Consider the following 21909-nt stretch of genomic DNA (forward strand, 5'->3'; position numbering starts at 1 on the left):
TGTGGAGGTTAAAGTCTCCACTTTCAACACATTCAAACAGACACTCAAGAGTGGAGCAGATTTTGGGCTACTTACGCTTTAGGTCATGTGACTTTTGACACGAGGGTGTGTCATTCGAGTCCAGAGGGTTAAACCCATTAGTGCAGAGCTATCCTGAATTACTTGTTACTATATGCTTGATGGCATGCCATATAAATAGTAAAGTGGCATCGATCACACGCTAAATGCACTTTGTACAATGCACAGTACAAGTCAAGATTAGGGGCTGAGGTTTGGACTTTGTTTAGAGCTTAAAGATTGCCTGCCTCATCAAAGGTGAGTAGATCACTCAGAGGATTAATTGCTAATAATATTTTCATGTCAGAGGGTGTTTTTGGTTCTTCCAGATTTTAACTTTCGGGCGTTTCGCTGGATGCAGACTATGATCTTTGCCATTGAGGAGGTCAACAGAAATAGCAAAATCCTTCCGAATATTACACTGGGGTATAAAATATATGATTCATGCAGTACACCCCACCAGGCTCTAAGAGCTGCCATGCAGCTAACTGGAACTGAGAAGAGTTCAAGTGGTGAAGCAGAAAAACAAGGCAGAACCGCCTGTCAAGGGACTATACCAGCAGTAATTGGAGATGGAGGTTCCACTCAGTCTTTGGTAGTGGCTAGCTTTTTTGGAGTTTTCAACATACCACAGGTAAGACAGGGAATGGAATTAAATAAGTAACTACAGTAGATTTATGCATATCAAGCTAACATGACGACATTGCTTCTAGCAGATTGAAGTTTATTTGTCAAATATGATTAACGAATGCATGTAGTCTGTGTTATTTCTATTAGGTTAGTTACTTCTCCAGCTGTGCTTGTCTCAGTGACAAACGGGAGTTCCCTGCCTTCCTAAGGACCATGCCCAGTGACTTCTTCCAGGTTAGACCATAGATATCTCTTGAATCACTAGATGGAGGACTTGGGCGATCCACTCATTGCCTGGCTGTTGCCAAGAGTGCCGCCATCTTGGTTAGCGTCTTGACAACCAGACTAAATAGAAATCAATGGACATGATCAATGTTTTCAAGAGAGTTTCACCATAAATCTGCATTTTCCATGTTATTACTGTGCTGTTACATTTATTCGAACTCAATCCCACCTTTGTACAGTCAATATTTGTCAAAACAAATACAGAAGAGGATCAGACTATTTATACAATAGACTTGAATTAATTTGTTAGTCCCAGTCCAGATGTTGTGAAGAGTTCACCTGAACTTATGAATTTTGTTTATTTTATCCCAACCACAGTGGTGGGCACAGTTCAGCTAATTTGATAGCAGATAATTATCGAAACTAATGTTTTTGCTAGTGGATTAGCTTTTCAGATAAATTTTAAAACCATCATCGGACCAATTATCTTCTGATAAATTTAGTTCCGATAACTTTCAGGTCCGACAACATTTTTTTTTCTCTGGTAACGTGAGCAAAGTTTAACAGCCAAAAACATTTGCAAACCTTAAAATCAAACATTTTAGTCCATCTGTTGTGTGTTTATTTATGGCAGACTGGCTGTCGCTTGCTGAAGACGTCTTCATTAAGTGCAAAATGTGATTGGCCGGTCGATGCAGGGAGCATTGTGGGTAGTGTAGTTAAGGTTCACTTTGGACATTACAGTGTTTCGTCCTTTGTCCCTCGGAAATCTGCTGCAAAGCCCATCACACATTGTGCAAAAAGAATTATTTAAATATCTAAAGGACATTAGATTAATTCATCGCATGTAAACAAATGACTATAGCTGCCAGGAGTTAAGGTTTTGTAAAACCTCAACGGTCACTCACCAGCCCGGTAGGTGGCGGTAAATGGACCTTAAACTGGTGCTGTCCGCCATTGGATCCGAAAGAAGAAGAAGATGAAGAAGAACAGACTAATTTAACAGTATTTTATTTTATTTCATTGTGGCTGACGGTATTGCGAGACTCAGTGGGAGAGAGGAGCCCTCACGACGCAGGTGTGTACAGATTGGGACATTTCTTCTTTTCACTTAAATCCCACTGAAACTAACAGGTAAGAATTTATATTTACTAGTAGTAAAGTAAGTCCCTTCGGCTGCTCCCTTGTTTGCACTCGGGGTCGCCACAGAAATCCAAGGTGGATCTACATGTTGAACTGGCACAGGTTTTAGGCTGGATGCCCTTCCTGACGCAACTCCACATTACATGGAGAAATGTGGCAGGGGTGGGATTTGAACCCAGAACCTTCTGCACTGAAACCAAATGCATTAACCACTTGGCCACCACCCCTACAAGAATTTATATTTACTACTTGTATTTTACTCTGCCAGTAATACAGAGTGATCCTTGAATTTGCCCAGCAGCCCCTGCGGCACTTAAAGTGAAACTGGTTTATCAGAAACCAACAGTATCAACTGATGTGGCCATGTCCAAATCAATGCTAATAGTTATTGATTATCGGTTATCAATCAATCAATCAATTCAATTAATCAATTTTTTTATATAGCGCCAAATCACAACAAACAGTTGCCCCAAGGCGCTTTATATTGTAAGGCAAGGCCATACAATAATTATGTAAAACCCCAACGGTCAAAACGACCCCCTGTGAGCAAGCACTTGGCTACAGTGGGAAGGAAAAACTCCCTTTTAACAGGAAGAAACCTCCAGCAGAACCAGGCTCAGGGAGGGGCAGTCTTCTGCTGGGACTGGTTGGGGCTGAGGGAGAGAACCAGGAAAAAGACATGCTGTGGAGGGGAGCAGAGATCGATCACTAATGATTAAATGCAGAGTGGTGCATACAGAGCAAAAAGAGAAAGAAACAGTGCATCATGGGAACCCCCCAGCAGTCTACGTCTATAGCAGCATAACTAAGGGATGGTTCAGGGTCACCTGATCCAGCCCTAACTATAAGCTTTAGCAAAAAGGAAAGTTTTAAGCCTAATCTTAAAAGTAGAGAGGGTGTCTGTCTCCCTGATCTGAATTGGGAGCTGGTTCCACAGGAGAGGAGCCTGAAAGCTGAAGGCTCTGCCTCCCATTCTACTCTTACAAACCCTAGGAACTACAAGTAAGCCTGCAGTCTGAGAGCGAAGTGCTCTATTGGGGTGATATGGTACTACGAGGTCCCTAAGATAAGATGGGACCTGATTATTCAAAACCTTATAAGTAAGAAGAAGAATTTTAAATTCTATTCTAGAATTAACAGGAAGCCAATGAAGAGAGGCCAATATGGGTGAGATATGCTCTCTCCTTCTAGTCCCCGTCAGTACTCTAGCTGCAGCATTTTGAATTAACTGAAGGCTTTTTAGGGAACTTTTAGGACAACCTGATAATAATGAATTACAATAGTCCAGCCTAGAGGAAATAAATGCATGAATTAGTTTTTCAGCATCACTCTGAGACAAGACCTTTCTGATTTTAGAGATATTGCGTAAATGCAAAAAAGCAGTCCTACATATTTGTTTAATATGCGCTTTGAATGACATATCCTGATCAAAAATGACTCCAAGATTTCTCACAGTATTACTAGAGGTCAGGGTAATGCCATCCAGAGTAAGGATCTGGTTAGACACCATGTTTCTAAGATTGTGGGGCCAAGTACAATAACTTCAGTTTTATCTGAGTTTAAAAGCAGGAAATTAGAGGTCATCCACGTCTTTATGTCTGTAAGACAATCCTGCAGTTTAGCTAATTGGTGTGTGTCCTCTGGCTTCATGGATAGATAAAGCTGGGTAACATTTGCGTAACAATGAAAATTTAAGCAATACTGTCTAATAATACTGCCTAAGGGAAGCATGTATAAGTGAATAAAATTAGTCCTAGCACAGAACCTTGTGGAACTCCATAATTAACTTTAGTCTGTGAAGAAGATTCCCCATTTACATGAACAAATTGTAATCTATTAGACAAATATGATTCAAACCACCGCAGCGCAGTGCCTTTAATACCTATGGCATGCTCTAATCTCTGTAATAAAATCTTGTGGTCAACAGTATCAAAAGCAGCACTGAGGTCTAACAGAACAAGCACAAAGATGAGTCCACTGTCCGAGGCCATAAGAAGATCATTTGTAACCTTCACTAATGCTGTTTCTGTACTATGATGAATTCTAAAACCTGACTGAAACTCTTCAAATAGACCATTCCTCTGCAGATGATCAGTTAGCTGTTTTACAACTACCCTTTCAAGAATTTTTGAGAGAAAAGGAAGGTTGGAGATTGGCCTATAATTAGCTAAGATAGCTGGGTCAAGTGATGGCTTTTTAAGTAATGGTTTAATTACTGCCACCTTAAAAGCCTGTGGTACATAGCCAACTAACAAAGATAGATTGATCATATTTAAGATCGAAGCATTAAATAATGGTAGGGCTTCCTTGAGCAGGTAGGAATGGGGTCTAATAAACATGTTGATGGTTTGGATGAAGTAACTAATGAAAATAACTCAGAACAATCGGAGAGAAAGAGTCTAACCAAATACCGGCATCACTGAAAGCAGCCAAAGATAACGATACGTCTTTGGGATGGTTATGAGTAATTTTTCTCTAATAGTTAAAATTTTGTTAGCAAAGAAAGTCATGAAGTCATTACTAGTTAAAGTTAATGGAATACTCAGCTCAATAGAGCTCTGACTCTTTGTCAGCCTGGCTACAGTGCTGAAAAGAAACCTGGGGTTGTTCTTATTTTCTTCAATTAGTGATGAGTAAAAGATGTCCTAGCTTTACGGAGGGCTTTTTTATAGAGCAACAGACTCTTTTTCCAGGCTAAGTGAAGATCTTCTAAATTAGTGAGATGCCATTTCCTTTCCAACTTACGGGTTATCTGCTTTAAGCTACGAGTTTGTGAGTTATACCACGGAGTCAGGCACTTCTGATTTAAAGCTCTCTTTTTTAGAGGAGCTACAGCATCCAAAGTTGTCTTCAATGAGGATGTAAAACTATTGACGAGATACTCTATCTCACTTACAGAGTTTAGGTAGCTACTCTGCACTGTGTTGGTATATGGCATTAGAGAACATAAAGAAGGAATCATATCCTTAAACCTAGTTAGAGCACTTTCTGAAAGACTTCTAGTGTAATGAAACTTATTCCCCACTGCTGGGTAGTCCATCAGAGTAAATTTAAATGTTATTAAGAAATGATCAGACAGAAGGGAGTTTTCAGGGAATACTGTTAAGTCTTCTATTTCCATACCATAAGTCAGAACAAGATCTAAGATATGATTAAAGTGGTGGGTGGACTCATTTACTTTTTGAGCAAAGCCAATAGAGTCTAATAATAGATTAAATGCAGTGTTGAGGCTGTCATTCTCAGCATCTGTGTGGATGTTAAAATCACCCACTATAATTATCTTATCTGAGCTAAGCACTAAGTCAGACAAAAGGACTGAAAATTCACAGAGAAACTCACAGTAACGACCAGGTGGACGATAGATAATAACAAATAAAACTGGTTTTTGGGACTTCCAATTTGGATGGACAAGACTAAGAGTCAAGCTTTCAAATGAATTAAAGCTCTGTCTGGGTTTTGATTAATTAATAAGCTGGAATGGAAGATTGCTGCTAATCCTCCGCCCCGGCCCGTGCTACGAGCATTCTGACAGTTAGTGTGACTCGGGGGTGTTGACTCATTTAAACTAACATATTCATCCTGCTGTAACCAGTTTTCTGTAAGGCAGAATAAATCAATATGTTGATCAATTATTATATCATTTACCAACAGGGACTTAGAAGAGAGAGACCTAATGTTTAATAGACCACATTTAACTGTTTTAGTCTGTGGTGCAGTTGAAGGTGCTATATTATTTTTTCTTTTTGAATTTTTATGCTTAAATAGATTTTTGCTGGTTATTTTTTGCTGGTAGTCTGGGAGCAGGCACCGTCTCTACGGGGATGGGGTAATGAGGGGATGGCAGGGGGAGAGAAGCTGCAGAGAGGTGTGTAAGACTACAACTCTGCTTCTTGGTCCCAACCCTGGATAGTCACGGTTTGGAGGATTTAAGAAAACTGGCCAGATTTCTAGAAATGAGAGCTGCTCCATCCAAAGTGGGATGGATGCCGTCTCTCCTAACAAGACCAGGTTTTCCCCAGAAGCTTTGCCAATTATCTATGAAGCCCACCTCATTTTTTGGACACCACTCAGACAGCCAGCAATTCAAGGAGAACATGCGGCTAAACATGTCACTCCCGGTCTGATTGGGGAGGGGCCCAGAGAAAACTACAGAGTCCGACATTGTTTTTGCAAAGTTACACACCGATTTAATGTTAATTTTAGTGACCTCCGATTGGCGTAACCGGGTGTCATTACTGCCGACGTGAATTACAATCTTACCAAATTTACGCTTAGCCTTAGCCAGCAGTTTCAAATTTCCTTCAATGTCGCCTGCTCTGGCCCCCGGAAGACAATTGACTATGGTTGCTGGTGTCGCTAACTTCACATTTCCCCAAAACAAGAGTCGCCAATAACCAGAGTTTGATCCTCGCGGGTGTGTCGTCGAGTGGGGAAAAACGGTTAGAGATGTGAATGGGTTGGCGGTGTACACGGGGCTTCTGTTTAGGGCTACGCTTCCTCCTCCAGTCACCCAGTCAGCCTGCTTTCCCGGCTGCTCGGGATCTGCCAGGGGGTAACTAACGGCGGCTAAGCTACCTTGGTCTGCACCGACTACAGGGGCCTGGCTAGCTGTAGAATTTTCCACGGTGCAGAGCCGAGTCTCCAATTCGCCCAGCCTGGCCTCCAAAGCTACGAATAAGCTACACTTATTACAAGTACCGTTACTGCTAAAGGAGGCCGAGGAATAACTAAACATTTCACACCCAGAGCAGAAAAGTGCGGGAGAGACGGAGAAGCCGCCATGCTAAATCAGCTAAGAGCTAGTAGCTACGCTAACCTAGCGGATTCCTAAAAACACGCAAAGTGAATAATGTGTAAATAATTAGAGGTGATCAGCAGAAGGAGTGCTTTAGTTAAGGCACGTAAAGATTACACTGGGAAACAAATCGTAATCTAGATAACTAGATCAATCTAACTGCGCAGATTAAACAGCTAACAGATACAGAAAAACACCGCTGTGCTCCGGAACAGGAAGTGATACAATACCGCAGTGAGAGCCAACCACCAGTAGAGGCAAGCAAGATAAAGATATTTTTTTTAGCAGTTTACCGGTTTATCATCATAAAAGATAACTTTTCAGTTATCTGATTAATGGTTATCGAAGGTAATTTTTTTGGTTAGCTGTGCCCACCACTGCCCAACCATTGGAGTCATTATCTTTATCAACATAGAAAATAATACCATCAGTTTGTCAAACAGAAACATATATAAGCACATTATGTCTGCCGTGAGCTGAGATACTTGTATCATCCTTAATTAATTTCATTATGAAGCTAAAGATGGGAAATAATCAGGGGTGAAAGTACGAGCTTCACACACTTGCAGCATATTAAAGATATTAACATTAAAGACTGCTGTTAAATCCACCTGTGGTGCCTCTTTTACAGAGCACTCAAATAAAATAAATAAAAGGGAGGTAATAGTCTAGTGTTTAAAGCATTGGGGCTTGAGACCAGAGGATCCTTGGTTCAAATCCCAGTCTGACTGGAAAATCACTAAGGGTCCTTGGGCAAGGTCCTTAATCCGTTAGTTGCTCCCGGTGTGTAGTGAGTTCCTTGTATGGCAGCACCCTCACATCAGGGTGAGGCATTATTTGTAAAGTGCTTTGAGCGGCTGATACAGTCCATTTAAATGAAACAGCGGCGTCAGCGGATGCAATTCCTGTCGGGGATAACTACAGCCCCAATTCCAGTGAAGTTGGGACATTGTGTAAAATGTAAATAAAAATAGAATACAGTGATTTGCAAATCCTCTTCAAAACCTATATTCAATTGAATACACCACAAAGACAAGATGTTTAATGTTCAAACTGATAAACTTTATTGTTTTTGTGCAAATATTTGCTCATTTTGAAATGGATGCATGCAACGTGTTTCAAAAAAGCTGGAACAGTCGTATGTTTACCACTGTATTACATCACCTTTCCTTCTAACAACACTCAATAAGTGTTTGGGAACTGAAGACACTAATTGTGAGTGTCATGATTGGGTAGACGGGACGGGACAAGGATCACCACTTTGTAAATAACTGTGTGAAAAATAGTCCAACAGTTTAAGAACAATGTTTCAAAATGTTCAATTGCAAGGAATTTAGGGATTCCATCATCTACAGTCCATATTATAATTAGAAGATTAGAGAATCTGGAGAACTTACTACACGTGAGCTACATGTTGAAAACCAACACTGAATGCCTGTGACCTTTGATCCCTCAGGTGGCACTGCATTAACAACCGACATCACTGTGTAAAGAATCTTACCGCGTGGGCTCAGGAACACTTTAGAAAACCATTGTCAGTTAACACAGTTCCTCACAGTTCCTTTTTTAAATACAGTCCAGGTTATATGATTGGTTGATTTTACTGTCCATTCATAACTAGAAGTGTGGAGCGCATTTGTTTTTTTTCTCTTTCCCTTTTTGTGACAACCAATCACAGCTCTTAGAAGACTGGGTCACACATAGCAATGCGGTCAACCTTGCCTCCTTACAACCCCAATTCCATTGAAGTTGGGACATTGTGTAAAATGTAAATAAAACAGAATACAATGATTTGCAAATCTCTTCAACCTATATTCAATTGAATATACCACAAAGACAAGATATTTAATGTTCAAACTGATAAACTTATTGTTTTGTGCAAATATTTGCTAATTTTGAAATGGATGCCTGCAACACATTTCAAAAAAGTTGGAACGGGGCAACAGAAGACTGGGAAATTTGATGAAAACCATTGTTAGTTAACACAGTTCGTCGCTACATCTACAAGTGCAAGTTAAAACTCTACCATGCAGAGCAAAAGCCATACATCAACAACATCCATAAACACCGCCACCTTCTCTCCCATGTTCCCAAGTTCATTTGAAATGGACAGATGCAAAGTGGAAATGTGTGCTGTGATCTGATGAGTCCTCATTTGAAATTGTTTTTGGAAATCATGGACATCGTGTTCTCCAGACAAAAGAGGGAAAAGACCATCCAGATTGTTACCAGTGCAAAGTTCAAAATCCAGCATCTGTGATGGTATGGGGGTGTGTTAGTGCCCATGTCATGGGCAACTTACACATCTCTGATGGCACCATCAAAGCTGAACGGTACATCCAGGTTTTGGAGCAACACATGCTGCCATCCAAGCAACATCTTTTTCAGGGACGTCCCTGCTTGTTTCAGCAAGACAATGCCAAGCCACATTCTGCAGGTGTTACCACAGCATGGTTTCATCGTTAAAGAGTGTGGGTACTAGATTGACCTGCCTGCAGTCCAGACCTGTCCATTGAAAATGTGTGGCACATTATGAAGTGCAACATACGACAATGGAGACCCCAGACGAACAACTGAAGTCGTACATCAAGCAAGAATGGGAAAGAATTCCACCGACTAAGCTTCAACAATTAGTGTCCTCAGTTCCCAACTGCTTATTGAGTGTTGTTAGAAGGAAAGGTGATGTAACACAGTGGTAAACATACCACTGTAACAGCTTTTTTGAAAATGTTGCAGTCATCCATTTCAAAATGAGCAAACATTTGCACAAAATAATAAAGTTTATCGATTTGAACATTAAATATCTTGTCTTTGTGGTGTATTCAGTTGAATATAGGGTGAAGAGGATTTGCAAATCATTGTATTCTGTTTTTATTTACATTTTACACAATGTCCCAACTTCATTGGAATTGGGGATGTACTTGGCATGACACGCTTTCCCCTTATGAGTGTGTTAACTCTGATTGTGTGCACTCCACTCCAGCAGGATTTGAAAACACTACATTGGAATATAGAGTTTATCAGAGAAATTAATCTCAACTGTGTATATTCTTATATTAGTAGCAAAATATAGCAACTGTCATGTCATGCATCAAATTGAGAGAAAAAAAAAACCCAAAACATTTCCATTCTATGAATTTGTTCTTACAGAATATTTCAGGATGGAAAATAGAGGCTAATTAAAAATGGATAATTGAGACTTATGAGAATTCTAATTGCATCGCTAAATGAATGGTGAGAAATTTATCACGACGAAGCATTCAGGTAGTGAAACTGAAGTGACTACTTTACAGAATACAGATGGACACAAAAATTAATAATTTTCTAACCTTTATTCAGCAATTTTAGTCATTTTCCCACATCATTAATATTACATATAATACTGACTTATGAAAGCTCACTCCACAATCCTTTGTCAGTTTGTTGCAGCACCTGAAGGCTGCACAAAACTGCATTTTCAGATCACTTTAACCCAAGTTTAAGTAAGTGAATGATCAATTTCTATTTAATCTAATGCTTGAGGATGCATAATAATGCTCAGCAAGATGGAGGCTGTCTGGCAACAGCTCACAGGCTGCATCCGCCATCTAGTGGATTAAATAGAAATCAATGAGTTAGACACATTCAGGTCAATGTGCCTTCACGTACTTTAAAAACAGTCTGTGTGTCCATCTCTTGCTCTTTTCTCAGCATTTTTGATTCTATCTTCCAATCTCTTTAGGTAGATGCCATAGCACAACTTGTTCAACATTTTGGCTGGACGTGGGTGGGTGTGATAGCAGGGGATGATGCCTATGGACGTGGTGGGGCAAGCATCTTTGCTGAGAAGGTCAAATCCTTGCTCCTAATGCTGTGTTTACATATAACAATGACAAGTCACGAATGCCACGAAGTACACATTCTTGGCCGCTGATCACAAATGTGATGATTCAGGGCAGAGGCATCAGGTGTCCTCAGGAACTGCTGCAACCTGTTACCACACATTACAATTAATGGCATGTGTTGCTGGAGAATTATCAGGAACCATTACGCACGGTCAAGAATAGTGTTCCGCATTGTTGCGCGCTATTGCGCGTAACAGCGCATCGTTAAGTTCTGTCACATTGTGAACGAAGTGAATTGTCTCCACACACACCCATATTCATCCAACCGAATTCAGATCGCACCAGTTTTTCAGAAGAACTTTGTGACTGCATGCATAGTTGGGCTCTGTGCCATGGAGTGGCACAGAGAGGAGGAGGAGGACAGAGCCAGATGTGTGGCTTCATGTGGCTCTTGTCTCGTGCATTTTCCCAAACATCAGGCACATGCAGCAGGTGGAACACCTGCAGGAGCATGCTGAAGAGCACTGAAATTAGACTTTTAGCTGACTTGGTGTCAGCAATCAAACTGAATGCGGTGCAGCAGGGTTTAATTGTGCACATGCTTCTTCCTCCGCCGGACTGGAGGAGATGCAGAGATGTCTGGCTGCACATGAGTCTCCTCTCGCTCCTCTGGTTGCTCAGACTCATTCTCCCGCTCATCGGGTACAACAGCAGGTGGAACACCTGCAGGAGCGTCCTGAGGAGCTTCAGCAGGAACCGTGAAACAACATTTGGAGCCGAGTTTAATTGTGCGCATGTGACAGAAAACTGATTTGTCGTGGCGTGCAGTGAAATGTGACGCTGCATTACAAGTCGTGTCAAAACTTGACAGTTTCCGTGTCACTTCGTAATAACGCGTGACAGTTTTGGCTCCAAGAACCATCACAGGAACCACTACGAATGTTGTCACGTTCTATTAAGGATCACTACTCATCAAGATGGATCAATATGCTCAGTTGCGACCTCCACGACATGAGACTAAATGAGGGTGGTGTGTGACATTCGTGGAAGATTTTCTGACAGGCAAAAACATGCTCCACGAATATCAAGAATATCACGCACCAACACGCACTATTAAGAAACCTATTCAGATGCGTTAAGTCACATTAAGAATGTCAAGAATGTGTCATGAATGACAGAAAAATGACATTCGTAATGCGTCTTGGTTATGTCTAAACGCACCTTAAGAACTTAAACCTTAGTACACTGTTACATTGGATTTTATCTTGGTAACACAATACAACATGTAATTTGCCTTCTTGTTCTCTTAGGTTAGAAGATTAGGTGCTTGTATTGCTGTCCATGAGTTCATCCCTAAGAACTGCGCACCAGCTGCTGTTGCATCTATCATTCACAAAATTAGGCTCTCTGGTGCTCGTGTGATTCTGGTGTTTGCTGTGGAACAAGATGCATCAGTGTTATTTGATGCTGCACTCAGGTATTTTGCCCATAAGGATGCACAGCACCAAAGTTGAGTCACAGTTCAGTCATTTCAATTTGTGGTCTCATTTCATCATGTTCTAAGGTTTCTGGTCCTAGATCCCTCTGGAGCATAATGCCTCTGTATCGAGTGATGAGTTACTTTAGGAGATCCAGATGACATGCATTGCATGGCATCATCAATTATGGCAGAATAGCTATGTGGTATTTTTCCTGACCTCGATCCAGCCTGCAGTTTCCTGTGTTGAGAGGACACCCACGTTACTTAGTTGTTGCAGATAGATGCGTGCATATTGGTGGATATAGTCAATCAATCAATCAATCAACTTTTTTCTTATATAGCGCCAAATCACAACAACAGTTGCCCCAAGGCGCTCTATATTGTAAGGCAAGGCCATACAATAATTATGAAAAACCCCAACGGTCAAAACGACCCCCTATGAGCAAGCACTTGGCTACAGTGGGAAGGAAAAACTCCCTTTTAACAGGAAGAAACCTCCAGCAGAACCAGGCTCAGGGAGGGGCAGTCTTCTGCTGAGACTGGTTGGGGCTGAGGGAAAGAACCAGGAAAAAGACATGCCGTGAAGGGGGGCAGAGATCGATCACTAATGATTAAATGCAGAGTGATGCATACGGAGCAAAAGAGAAAGAAACAGTGCATCATGGGAACCCCCCCACAATCTACGTCTAAAGCAGCATAACCAAGGGATGGTCCAGGGTCACCCGATCCAGCCCTAACCATAAGCCTTAGCGAAAAGGAAAGTTTTAAGCCTAATCTTAAAAGTAGAGAGGGTATCTGTCTCCCTGATCTGAATTGGGAGCTGGTTCCACAGGAGAGGAGCCTGAAAGCTGAAGGCTCTGCCTCCCATTCTACTCTTACAAACCCTAGGAACTACAAGTAAGCCCGCAGTCTGAGAGCGAAGCGCTCTAATGGGGTAATATGGTACTACGAGGTCCCTAAGATAAGATGGGACCTGATTATTCAAAACCTTATAAGTAAGAAGAAGAATTTTAAATTCTATTCTAGAATTAACAGGAAGCCAATGAAGAGAGGCCAACACGGGTGAGATATGCTCTCTCCTGCTAGTCAATCAATCAATCAACTTTTTTCTTGTATAGCGCCAAATCACAACAAACAGTTCTGACCAGTTCATTTCACAACTAGTTTGTCTTGACATTGAACTGTTTTGATGTTAAGTCACTGACTGACTGTAATATATATATGTTTTTAGGATGGGGCTCACTGGGATGCAGTGGTTGGCCAGTGAGGCTTGGAGCACAGCTCATGTTCTCTCCACCTCAGTAAAGTACCACCACATCCTCCAAGGGTCAATGGGATTTGCCATAAAACGAGCACAAATTCCTGGATTACAAGATTTTCTGCTTCGCCTGCATCCCTCGACAAAAGATGCCCTTGATGATCCATTTTTGGTACCTTTTTGGGAAGACATGTTTCATTGCAGCCTGGGTGTGCAAACTGAGGCTTTTGAATATAGTGAAGGCACACCCCGGTGTTCTGGAACAGAAGACCTGAGGAACATGAAGAACATTTACTCAGATGTGTCACAGCTCAGGATATCCTATAATGTCTACAAGGCTGTGTATGCCATTGTTTATGCCATAAAGGCTTTGAGGAGCTGTGAGAAAGGGCAGCCCTGTCCAGATCCAGACAACATAGAACCTTGGAAGGTACTATTCAATGTATTCTTCAACAACTCATTAAAAGTTTTGTAACATCAAAATATTGCCTGAAAATGGCAGATTTCTGTACATGAACACATGGACATTATCTTCCCCTTAGCTGCTTCATTACATTAAACAAGTGAAATATGTCAATTCATTTGGTGATGAAATAAAATTTGATGAGAATGGTGACCCTGCAGCCATGTATGACCTGGTAAATTGGCAGATGCAAGCTAATGGAGAAATGGAGTTTGTTACTCTAGGAAAATTTGATGAGACGGCAACCACGGAAAAACTCCAAATTCAGGAAGAGAACATTGTATGGACTGGCAACCAAACTTCAGTAGGGATCTCAATAGAGTGAATGTATTTTGCACATTTTAAGCAATATTATTCTAATACCTGTGCATGTTAACTGCATTTTAATGTATGTTGGAAATATTTTATATATCTTTGAGGTGCCCTTGTCAGTTTGCAGTTCCATCTGTCCTCCAGGAACCCGAAAAGCAATTAGACCTAACTTTCCTATCTGCTGCCATGATTGTGTAGCCTGTACAGCCGGCGAGATCAGCAACCAAACTGGTGAAGAACAACAAGTCAACATATAGCCTTAGCATCTGACATAGAGTATGAAGGCACTACAAGCAACTAAAACTTTTGTATGTTTTCATAGATGCCATTGAGTGTTTGCGCTGCCTGCCAGAGTTCTGGTCCAATCCTGAGAAGACAACTTGCATTCCCAAACAAGAGGAATTCCTGTCTCTTAGTGACAATTTGGGCATTATGCTGATGGCTATGTCCCTTTTTGGATCCCTCTGTACCACTATGGTGGTCGTTATATTTTCTTGGCACAGAATGACCCCTTTAGTCAAGGCGAACAACTCTGAGCTTAGCTTCTTGCTGCTCTTCTCCTTGACTCTGTGTTTCTTGTGTGCTCTCACCTTCATAGGCCGGCCCTCTGAATGGTCCTGCATGCTGCGACACACAGCGTTTGGGATTATCTTTGTCCTTTGTGTCTCTTGTATCCTGGGGAAAACTATAGTGGTGTTAATGGCTTTCAGAGCTCTAATCCCAGGCAGTAATGTTGTGAAATGGTTTGGGCCTGTGCAGCAAAAGACAATCATTACCCTTTGCACAATGGTTCAGGTGAGGATGTCACTTTCTGTTCTTTGTTTACTTTACTTGAAAAGATCCTTTGTATGCATTTTAACACAACAAATTCTTCCTTCTACAGGTAATAATATGTACAGTGTGGCTGGTTCTTGATCCTCCCACTCCTCTCAAACTCATACCTCCTGGGAGTGCCATTGTCATTCTGTTGTGTGACCAGGGGTCACCCATAGCATTTGCTATGGTGCTGGGGTACATTGGACTGTTGGCCTGCCTCTGCCTTCTTTTGGCCTTCCTTGCAAGGAAACTCCCAGACAGCTTTAATGATGCCAGACTCATCACATTCAGTATGCTGATTTTTTGTGCAGTGTGGGTGGCCTTTGTCCCCGCTTACATTACTTCCCCAGGGAAATATTCTACAGTCACAGAGGTGTTTGCTATTTTGGCATCCAGTTATGGACTTCTGGTATGTATATTTGCCCCAAAGTGCTACATAATAATATTAAAGCCAGAAAAAAACACACGGAAACACATGATTTCTAAAAGTGTCACTGTAAAACATTAGATAATATTCACATCAACCATTTATCTCTTGTTCCTGTGCTTTCTTTATGAGATAAATAAAAGAACTGTTGATAAGGGTACTCCTTTAAGTGTTCATGTGGGCTCCCTTTTTCATATGATGCTTGCCTTTCATTCATATTCACTTTCAAAGTAAACAACGCCAATAGGTTGATTTGCTTGCGAACCATAATGAGGTACTGTTTAAGTTGAAGAGATGATATTCTTTGAAAATCTGTTTGGAAGTGATGGTAAGAATGAGCTCATTATACCACCAGGTGGTAGTGTTGTTAATGTTTTTTTTCTTTCAACGCTGTTATGACTGTTATATAGAATGTTGCATTCATTAGGATACACAAAATACTTTAATATGCCTTTAGTGTTGCAATATTTTTGTACTTTTTTAAGCTTTTTTTTCATGTGCACTTTTTCCATTTTATACTGTATTTTGTATTAGCACAGATCAAAATACAAATACATAAACAAATAAAAACAGTTTGATTAGTTTGTATTTGGACACCAAGTCTTTTGTTATTGTAGCTGTGTATCATGAGCATATTAGAGTTGAAAGCAAATAATGAACATGAACTCAAAGTGCTGACATTAATCTGAGTGCACTTAACAGCCAAATTGTAAACTGAACAGAAATTACAGCACTGTATTTTTTTTTTTTTACCCCATGCAATCTATCATAAACACATGCATACATAAATCGCTTTAATATTCACTTAGCTGTCTTTTCAAGGCTTTGACACAAATGATTGTCATAGTTTAAAAACAGCTCTCACAAATACAGTTATAGCTGGGTCCAGTTATTTTCCAGTTATATGCCTCTCTGGTAGCATTCTTAGTGGAACCGTGAAGGGCAGCTCAGTGCTAAGTCTGAAATTTTCCAGCTCTGTTCATACAGATTTGATCACACAACATAATGTAGACAAAAGTCTCTCATGTTGGTTTGGCATGGGTTAATCAAACCTGAATACTATTGCAATGTCTTGCAATATTTGCTTTGAAAGTGTTGATGGAGAAGGTCAGAGGAAGTTGCATTATTTGTTTGTGAATTAATCAAAGCTGGAGAAAGAGCTGAGAGAAAACCTCTGATACTGTATGAGAAAGTCAGGAGTGGCATAGAAGTATTTGAGGATGGTACACGATGACGATAAGTGTCAGTGGTGAGGTATGCATTTAGAGGAGAGGTCATGGTCGAGGTGGAACTGCATCAATGAACAGCTTAGAGCCTGTTCTTTTTTGCAATACAGGTGGACAAGTGAATTCAAATCTCAAACCATGCAAGATAGATACTAAGATCTTTCAGACAGTGGCTTGAGACAGATCCAGCTGGTGGACAGTCTATCACAAATGGATACATGCCTTTGAAGAATGCAGGTTTGAGGTCCTGCAGCAGAAATGCGCAAGCCAAAAGCCAGTGCCTCACTGCCCTCATTGGGTTGTGTAATTGTACATGTATGAGAATATGCAAATCAAATTTGGGCCGAACATCACATACAAGATGTCGTGATGAAATACAAGCGCAGTCACCGCTGATGCTCATCTTTTGAAGCAAATGGTAAATGGACTGCATTTATATAGCACTTTTCTATCTATATCAGGAGCTCAAAGTGCTTTACACTAATGCCTCACATTCATCCATTGACACACACTCACACACCGTTGTCAGGGTGCTGCCATGCAAGGTGCTCACTACACACCGGGAACAACTTGGGGAATAAGGACCTTGCGCAAGGGCCCTTAATGATTTTGCATCCAGATGAGGGTTTGAACCAAGGATCCTCTGGTCTCAAACCCCTGGTTAACTGCTACACCATCGCCTCCCCATAGCAAAAAGAGAATACAGTGGACAGATGAGATCAGACTGCAGTCTCTATGGACTATGATGCTATGTGATCTGTAGTCAGTGGTGGGTACAGATAACCAAAAAAATTAACTTCGATAATAGATAATAAGATAACTGAAAAGTTATCTTTGATAAAGATAAACCACCAAAAAATGTATCGGAAGTTACAGATAATCAATAACCGATAAATTCCGGTGTTGTCTATGGGACATTTGCAGTTACTAAAGAATTAAAATTGATTTTTAACACAATCGGTTTTGAAAGCATCAAAAGTGGTAAAAGATCTAAAGAATAAGCAAGAATGTTTGACCATGCTGCTCCCTGCAGGAAGCAGCACAGACAAACCCTGAAAGCACCCACAAAATCCATCCACATCTAACCGTATAAATGTGTTGTAATTAGTCTGCCAAACCTTTGGGTGGCGGTACTGATTAAAATTCTATCCAATCAGGAGCCTTATTCTCTTGTCGTCACTTCCACAAAAACTAAAAACATGGCGCCAACCTCGTTCGTGTGGACCGATAAGGAGTCGGAATTACTTCTAACCGTAGTTTTAGAATACAAAGTTAACATATATGCACACAAAAAGCGCTTGGACAATGGACAATACCAACACTTTGAGAGCAGCCATGTACCCAGACGTTTAATACTGCCATGAACACTCCTGGCCAGTACATGGCAGTAGCGGCCTTGAAAAAATGTCAAAATTCCAGATAATCCTTGTCTGCTACATTTAAGATGCGTGGAATTTAACAAACGTAAATACACTAACGTCTATAAACCCAGAGAATATATTCACGAGAGTTTTAGGCACTAGAGTTTAATGCTGTTATCTGTGGACCCTGAACAGAGTGTCTGAAATGCATTTGTCGTGTCGTGAACGTCTGAGATTACCTTATGCTACCCATAATGCATTGCTGCCTGGCACAGCATGTGCTCACAAAACCTTAAAAATTAGCACATTACTTTAAAACGAAAACGTATATCTGATATTTTCACTTTATAAACCTCAGACATGACAATAATTTTAAATAACTTGTCTAAAATGAGTGGTTAAAATTTGAACCATAAGTTAAACATGTATGCCTCTGGATGACTTGGTGACATTGCGATTATATTAGTATGGTGTTCAAAGAAATGACTTTTTTTTGGTCACCAGTTCTCCTTTGCTTATAGACGATAGAGTGGTTTCTGATTGCAGAGGGTAGAACAACATGCTTATTAGGAAACTTTTAACAGGAAGGTCTTAACAGTTTTAAAAATGTTTTTCACTGTTCAGCTTAGTTTAGTACATTATTGGTCTAAAAGTTATCGGACGGTAATTCATCGGAAGATAATTAGTCCGATGATGGTTTTTAAATTTATCTAAAAAGATAATCCGATAATGAAAACATTATCTTTGATTATTATCTGTTATCGGATTATCGGAAGTGTGCCCACCACTGTCTGTAGTGAAAGTATGGAGCATGTTGAGGTTAGCCTGGAGAGATAGAGGTATTTATGAGCGAGAAGGTCAATGAAAGTCAATAGGAGCAACAGTGTGTGAGTGAATGAGAGGGATGCCATTGCAATGAGTAGAGATGGTGAAAGAGGATGAGTTTAAAAACCTGGGCTTAACTGTTCAAAGTAATGGAATGGGTACAAGGTGAAAAAGAGCGATGGCACAGTGCACTCTAAAAAAGGAACTGCTGTCTCAACAAGGAAAAAAAAATTATGTAACAATTTGCATACATTTTTTTAAAGTTATTTCAACTTAGTTATTTCAACTCTCAACTGAATTAATGTCACAAGACTTCTCTACGTAAGTTGAAATAACTTAAAAAAATCTATGCAAATTGTTTCATTACTTTTTCTTGTTGGGACAGTGGTTCATTTTTTAGAGTGTGGAGTGGATGGAGAAGAAAGTTATGTTGTGGAGCATAGATCTGGTGCTGCTCAAAAAGAAAGCTGAAGGTGGCAGAGCTGACCATGCTGTAATTTCTTTATTTTTATTCTTTGTTAGAGACAAGGGTGGGCAGAATTAGGAATAAACGTTTTAAAGGTCACTTCTGAGCAGTGGTGGCACAGTTCCGCTAATCCGCTAACTATCGAAGATAATGTTTTCATTATCGGATTAGCTTTTCAGATAACTTTGAAAACCATTATCGCACTAATTATCTTCTCATACGTTTTGGTCCGATAATTTTTAGACCGCTGATGTATTTTTGCAGATGTGGCAAGCAGAGCTGAAGAATTACAAACATTTCTGAAATCTAAAATCAGTTGAGTATCTACTTGTTAAATGTTTTGTAGTAGATGCGCAGTTCTGTCTTCTGTAAACAAAAGGAGAGCTGGTTCTAAAAGAAACCACTCTTTCCTCCACAGGCAAAGGTGAACTGGTCACGGAAAAGAAAAAAAGCTCATTTCATTTGACCCCATACTGACATGCTGGCAATATCATCCAAGTCATCCAGAGGCATACAGTTTTAACTTATGGTTAACATTTTAACCAAACTAATTTCAGACAAGTTATTTAAATTAACGTCACGTCTGAAGTTTTATGAAGTGAAAATATCAGATATATGTTTTAGTTTTAAAGTAATGCACTAATTTTGAAGGTTTTAGTGTGGACATGCTGTGCCCAGTGCATTATGGGTATCTCAGTACATTCACGACAGAAGAAATGCATTTGAGACGCTCTGATCAGGCTCCACACGGAGAGCAGCATTAAATCCCTTGTATATTGTGCCTAAAACTCATGTGAATATATATTTCTGGGTTTATAGATGTTGTTATTGTGTTTGTTTTATGTAAAAATGCCAGAAGAAGCTCAGGTTGCTTCTCCATTATTTTAAATTGGAATCACTGCAATCGATTCCTATTCGCTATTTAGAATCCTGCTTATGTCAAACACTGTCATCTTTGCTCCAGAGTAATATATATAAGATGTCTGAAATTCAGTTTGCGTTAAAATTCCACGCATCTTAAAGGTAGCAGACATGGATGATCTGGAATTTTGTTTTGGCAAGTTTTCAGGGTCTCTACTGCCATCTACTGGCCAGTAGTGTTCATGGCAGTATTTGTTCTAAATATTGAGCTCTGGGCACCAGTAGATGGCAGTGTTCTATTTATTTTGATACCGGTTATATCATTACAACTCGGCTTTTTTTTTTTTTTTTTGAAAATGCTTTTTTTTTTTTAACAAATAAAAAAATGGGATATTTTACAAACACACATTTATGTAAACACCAACACAACCTCACATTAATGTGTTGGTTTTTACATAGAATGAGTGACTCAACCAATCAGTGTTAGTGGAGGCACATTCTACCCATAATCCCTTTGGCATCTGTCTATGTTTGTTACAAAACTTCAGAATTAGTGCATTATTCAACATTTAAAGATATATGTTATATTTTAACTTTGTACAAATGATTGAATTGACATTAATGGAGTTATTCTATCGGTATTAACTTTATTTATAAACCAAACCATAAGTCAACACTGTTTTATTTTCCAAGACCTCCGCTCATGGCGACACTGCTATTGAGTAGAGAGTTGAGCTTTGCTGCTGGGAGCGTTATAATTAATAGGTGCTTCCAGCAGTGGCAGGGTGCACAAAGACAGAAGTGCTGACTCATTGTTTGGGTTTGTAGTTGCCTTTAATTCTACCTTTACTAAAACTTATCGGTTAGCTGTAGCTTCTGATAAATTTTTGGGTGGTTTATTGGTTTAGCTTTATAAAAGATAACTTTTCAGTTAGCTGATTATCTGTTACTGAAGCTAACTTTTTGGTTAGCTGTACCCACCACTGCTTCTGAGAAACTGATATTGGGATAAGTTGGGCATGTGCAGAGGAGGGACGTGAGGTATTCAGGGCCAAACAGAAGTTTATGAATGGGGTGAGTGAGAACATGCAGGTGATTGATGCTACGGAGAATGATGTAGTGAACAGGGTGGGATGAAGACAGATGATTTGTTGTGTCAACTCCTAAAGGGAGCATCTGAAAGTAGAAGATGAATCCAGAAAGTTTTTCATGTAAACATCAGGACTGGCTTTATCCAGTAATGAACCACCAAAATTTCAGCCATTTTTACAGCTTTCTACAGCTGCTCTGCAGCTGACATTGACTGTACACCGCTAATTGATCTGTTTCTTTACAAGACAGAGGAATAAATTGGAAGATGGAGAGATATCAGGCCTACCTCCTGTGTTTATCAGACACAGAAAGAACAAAACAGTACTGGTTGAAAAAGCAGATCCCCAGTATTGCTTTGTGCTACTGGACTGAAAAATAGGGAGAGAGAATTTATTTGAAAAAGATATTCTCTCTCTTTCTCATTACCTCTGCCAACGAAGTTGAAGAACATCATGTTGTTACCCATTGTTTGTTTGTTTGTTTGTGAACAGCCTGGAGCCTACAATTTTCCATATTATGATTTTTTTTTTTTTAACTTAAGATTCATATGCTGATGGGCAAGAAGTGATTCAATTTTCAAGGTCATAGGCCAAAGGGCAAAGTCAGGAATAAATCTTGGAAAATTTGAAAAATCCCTATGTTTAACAT

General features: G+C 40.0%; 1 protein-coding gene across 1 annotated transcript; it reads left to right on the plus strand.

Moving 5' to 3' along the window:
• The first annotated feature begins 394 nt into the window (after positions 1–394).
• Positions 395–15511, plus strand: LOC117509233 (extracellular calcium-sensing receptor-like). The gene is made up of 9 exons (XM_034168950.1): positions 395–691; positions 835–921; positions 10572–10679; positions 11985–12151; positions 13386–13842; positions 13955–14179; positions 14295–14418; positions 14510–14982; positions 15071–15511. The coding sequence occupies exons 1-9, from the start codon at positions 413–415 to the stop codon at positions 15509–15511; spliced, it is 2361 nt and encodes a 786-aa protein (XP_034024841.1). The 5' UTR covers positions 395–412.
• The last annotated feature ends 6398 nt before the right edge of the window (positions 15512–21909 follow it).

This window comes from Thalassophryne amazonica, chromosome 4 (genome assembly GCF_902500255.1).
Source record: "Thalassophryne amazonica chromosome 4, fThaAma1.1, whole genome shotgun sequence".
Taxonomy (NCBI): Eukaryota; Metazoa; Chordata; class Actinopteri; order Batrachoidiformes; family Batrachoididae; genus Thalassophryne; species Thalassophryne amazonica.